The sequence below is a fragment of the Procambarus clarkii genome, chromosome 9 (genome assembly GCF_040958095.1).
Source record: "Procambarus clarkii isolate CNS0578487 chromosome 9, FALCON_Pclarkii_2.0, whole genome shotgun sequence".
Classification (NCBI taxonomy): Eukaryota; Metazoa; Arthropoda; class Malacostraca; order Decapoda; family Cambaridae; genus Procambarus; species Procambarus clarkii.
In genome coordinates this window covers 29,650,049-29,655,048 of record NC_091158.1, presented here as the reverse complement: position 1 = coordinate 29,655,048, position 5,000 = coordinate 29,650,049, and the positions used below count along the sequence as shown (strand labels likewise).

At 42.0% G+C, this 5,000-nt stretch overlaps 1 protein-coding gene across 3 annotated transcripts in view; it reads left to right on the top strand.

Moving 5' to 3' along the window:
- Positions 1 to 5,000, top strand: part of LOC123748977 (nicotinamidase) — a 232,780-nt gene that overhangs the window by 54,334 nt on the left and 173,446 nt on the right. For all 3 annotated transcript variants that reach the window (XM_069321297.1, XM_069321296.1, XM_069321295.1), the window contains exon 2: positions 1,760 to 1,889. In XM_069321297.1, the coding sequence (XP_069177398.1) occupies positions 1,760 to 1,889 (130 nt within the window). The remainder of the gene's footprint in view (positions 1 to 1,759; positions 1,890 to 5,000) is intronic.

Below are 5,000 nucleotides of genomic sequence, written 5' to 3'. Positions count from 1 at the left end.
CATGTCGTCCTGGGCCACTGATCATGGCTTTAAGCTCTCTGTGTCTAAGACTTTTGCTATGACTTTTACTCGGAAGAATGTCGTTCTTCGTCCCTTTTTGTCACTTTATGGTCATCCGGTTTTGTACAGGGATTCCGCTAAGCTTTTGTGGGTAATCTTTGACACTCGTTTGTTCTTGGTCGCCCCATATCTCTTACCTCCGAGTTGAATGCTCTAAGGTCCTTAACCTACTTAAGGTTAAGGTCCCGTATTTCTTGGGGAGCGGATAGGCGCAAGCTCCTCTATTTGCATTCCTCTCGTCCTGTCTAAACTCGATTATGGTTGCCCTGCATACTCTTCTGCTTCTCCTTCTACTCTTCGCCGTCTTGATGCTTTGCACCATACTGGTTGCGTCTCAGCTCTGGTGCCTTTCGTTCGACTCCCGCCCTCAGTCTGTATGTTGACACTGGCTTCCTCTCTCTCCAGGACCGTCGTGATCGCTACTGTCTTCGCTATCTTGCGTTGTCTTTGCAACATCCTTCCTCTTGCCTCTGTCGTGCTTTAACTTTTACCCCCTCCTATGGTTCCTGTTCCTCTTCATCGCCTCTCTCTTTCTCTGCGTCTATCTCGCTTACAGGATTCCCTTTCCGTTCGCATTTCTAATGTTTCTCTTTGTATCGTTTCTTCCTTGCCCCCGTGGAAAGTCCCCCTTCCCAAGTTTTGTACGTCCTTGACCTGTGTTACTAAAGCCTTTACCCATCCTACAATTCTGAAAAGCCTCTTCCTTGAGCACTTTTCTTCGCACTCCCACTCTATTTCCATCTTCACCAATGGGTCTAAGTCTGTGGACGGTGTGGGCTGCTCTGCTGTTTTTACTGACCGTACTTGTATGTGTCGCCTCCCTTTGGAAGCCAGCGTCTTTACAGCAGAACTTTATACTAATCTCTCTGCCTCTTGCTTTCTCATTATCATTCCTCCTCTGTGGTTGTAGGTGACTCTCGTAGTTCCCTTATGGCTCTAGAGTCCTTTAATCCTGTCCATCCGGTGGTCATCGAGATTCAACATTGGCTGTTTCTTATTTCTAGTAAATTTAAGTCAGTAGAGTTTTGCTGGGTTCCCAGCCATATTGGTGTTTCTTTCAATGAGCGTGCGGATGCTGCCGCTAAGGAAGCTATCCATTCTTGTCCCATCTCCCGTAAAGGTATTCCTTATTCCAACTTTTATCCTGTTATTCATTCCTCCATCCTTGCCCGTTGGCAGGGTTGTTGGTCCTCTGTGGTTAGTAACAAGCTGCGTACTCTCAAACGTAGTGTCCCCGTGGCCTTCCTCCTACCACCGTAACCGGCGGTGGGAAACTGCTTTGGCTCTGCTGCGGGTTGGCCATACTCGCTTAATCCACGGTCACTTAATGGAGTGCCGCCCTGCTCCTTATTGTCTGAATTGCGTTGTCCCTCTTACAGTTGTGCATATCCTTGTTGAATGTCCTGACTTCCAGGACGAGCGTGTGTCTTGCTTTCCGACCGTCCCTCGATGGAATTCTAGGTGAATCGGATACTTCTGATATCGTTCGCCTTACGCGTTTTTGTTCTCGTATTGGCATTCTTGGTGATATTTAGCGCCCTCTGATTATTTCGCACTTTGATGGTGCTACATAGCCTTCCTGGTTTGGTGCCTTCTTTTGATAATTACTTGCTTTCGATCAATAGTCCTGAAAATCCAAACCTATTTCTATATATTAAAATTTCTTTATTAATTTGTATCACTTCTGGTTCTAATTCAGGGATGGATTCCTGAACAAGAACGAATTCTCCGCTCTGTGCTGTGCTCTCTTCCAAAATGAGAAAGGAGAAACCTACCCCATCGAGACCACCATATTTGATGCCATCTTCACAATCTTTGACAACAAGAAGGTAAGTCGATACAAGCATAATCAACACCAATATTATCATCTTTCCACAGCCTCAGCAGGCATGGCACTTACCAACATTTCTAAATAACCACAAATATCACATTCTTCAATTAATATCAACACCTTGACAATAACCACTAAAAGTCACAATTACATATAGCATCAGCATCCACACGACCATCACCCATGGTCGCTAACTTCAGCAACGCCCTGTGGGGGGAATAATTTCCAACAAATATTTTCATATAATAATATAAATAAAACTTCTAAATATTATTTGGATTATTCTCCCTGCACATCCTTTGAGGGGAAGAACCAATAATGCTGGGACTACCTGCGATATGAATATAGTAATAGTAAATTTAACTTACAAATTCTGATCAATGAGTTAGTAAACTATAAGATTATAAATAAACCAAATCTTAGCTGTCAAGCACTACGGGTAGAATGCGCCAAACTTCCCAGCACCACTCAAATCCGGTTTATTCATGTTGACTGAGCAGACATATGATCCACCGCAGGTGATGATTCTCCTTCGTAGACAAACTTCAGTCTGTGAAATTAATAACATGTAATCTTCATTTGATTATAAATGTCTATGTTAATACACATTGAAAGGAGGATAGACTGATTAAGGGACTGCTTACTGATGTTTTTTGTTCGTCTCGTGGTGTAACGATTGAACCCCCAACATAACACTATAATATGGCACAAAATGTGTATACTGGTACTCAGCCCAACCAGATGCAGTGTCCTAAATGATGACTGAAGTCGTTCACAAAGTCTGGCGTCCGATAATGCTCCGATGTTCTCAAAAATAGACAATGAAACACAAGAACTTCGGGACACTCTCGAAAAGAAGTTCCTCTAAAATAGTCTAATAGGGGGTACAAGTGTTGTGTTGGTTGAAACGCCATGTAATCTCTGAAGAGTCAACCAACACAACACATGTACCCCCTATTAGACTATTTTACAGGAACTTCTTTTCGACGGCTCATAAAACGGAGGTAGGGGCCTGAAAGATATTGTCGATAGGAACGTTATCCCTACAGACAAAAATCAGAAAATACAGTTGACAATCTATATAAATAAAAATGTAAATGTTCGTTTGTTCTAAATCGCTAATCTCCGAAAGTTCTTAACTGATTGCTTTGAAATTTTCACACAACCTTCCATTCGCATCCGAGCGGGTTTATATATACATATTATATAGATGTCAAGTCTGTGATGGGAAAAAACGTTTTTTTTTTAAATTGTTTTTCTCATTTGTTTTTCATGGTAGGGAAATCTTTGAATCCACTTTACCAATTGCTTTGAAATTTTCACACAACATTGCATTCGAATAGGCGCATGATTTTATATACATACTATATGCATGCCACACCTGTGACAGGAAAAAACATGCTTTTTTTTTAAAAACGGTGCCATCTGTTGGATGTAAGAGCAACATACACTGTAATCTCAAAGTTCTTCATCACTTGCTTTGAAATTTTGAAACAACGTTCTATTCGAATGCACACGTCTTTTATATACCGACTATATAGATGCCACACCTGAGACAGGTAAAAACATGCCTTTTCAAAAACAGCGCCATCTGTTGCACATAATAGCAACTCACGCTATTCTAAATATGTTACGATTCCATTTCAATGTTTCCGATTGCATTGACAAATTGAATTTACATAAATTTCAATTTATTTTCATTTTGATTTTATTATTTTGTGACATTGCATTGAAATTGAGATGTGTTGTTTTCCATACCGTTCATTTTGTAAGTATAAGTATAGATGACACATCTGTGGTAGGTAAAATCATTTATTTTTTAAGAAACAGCGCCATCTGTTGCACGTAACAGCAACACACACACACTATACTAAATTTGTTACGATTCCATTTCAATGTTTCTGAATGCATTGACAAATTTGATTGATTTTTTTTATTTTTTTTTGTGTGTGACATTGCATTTGAATTGAGCTGTGTTGTTTACCATGCAGTTCATTTCATGAGTATAATTTTTTTTTATTTTTTTTTTTTAATTAATTTTTCTAACTTATTTCAGGGATGGGAACATCAGATCATTTGATGTTCCCAATTTTCTGATGGGAACATCAGATCGTTTGTTAATGCATTGAACGAGGAAGTGGGGAATGATGGGGAGAACAAGGGAACAAGAGTGGGGGATGGTTGGGAGGAAGAGGAGACAGGGAAAAAGGGTAATAGTGGGGAGGACGAGGGAATGGGGCAGTTGGGGATGGTGTGGACGAGGGGAAAAGGGAATGGAGAATGGTGGGGAGGACAAGGGGACAGAGGAGTGGGTGTTGGTGGTAGGGAAGAGGGAATGAGGGGCTGGAGGAATGGTAGAGAAGACCAGGGGGATGGGGGATTGGGAGATGGTGGGGAGAAGGAAGGACGGAGGAGTGGGGAATGGTTAGGAAACGAGCGGACACTGCAGTTAGGGATGGTGGGGAGGACAAAGGGACGGGGAAGGGGAAGAAGAGTGGGGAGGACGAGGTAATGGGGGAGTGCAGAATTGATGGAGGAATGAGGGAACGGGGGAAGGGGGAATGGTGGGGACGACTGGGAGACAGGGGAAGGTTGCTGAGCCACAGCATCGCGTGGCCGGGTACATCTAGTTTACTATAAAACAAAACAAAAAAACGCTAATCTACTCGTGAAAAACTCCCCAGACATCAAGCAGAACACCTTGAAGAAAACCATAGTCGTATATGCCTTTAAATGCCCACTTGGGGACTGTAAGCCTCAAAGAACTCAGTATATAGGCAAGACAATATATGAACATCTCTTGAACGTTTCTTTCCAAGCGATTAACAATATATAAACAGGGCTCTATCAAGGAACATATATTCTCCTCTCACAACCAGACCATCACCAGAGAAATCTTGACACACACAAATCATCGATAGGCACAGCGATAGCAGGCGGCTCGACATCAGCGAGGCACTATACATCAAAAACTCGACACCAGCAACCAACATCAAATTAATGCACAACTATATTCTACCCACTTCAAGACCCTGAACCAATATGGAAGCAACAAAAGGAAGTAGGGGCAAATAGGCCTTCTGCAGTTACTTTCATTCTTATGCTCTCA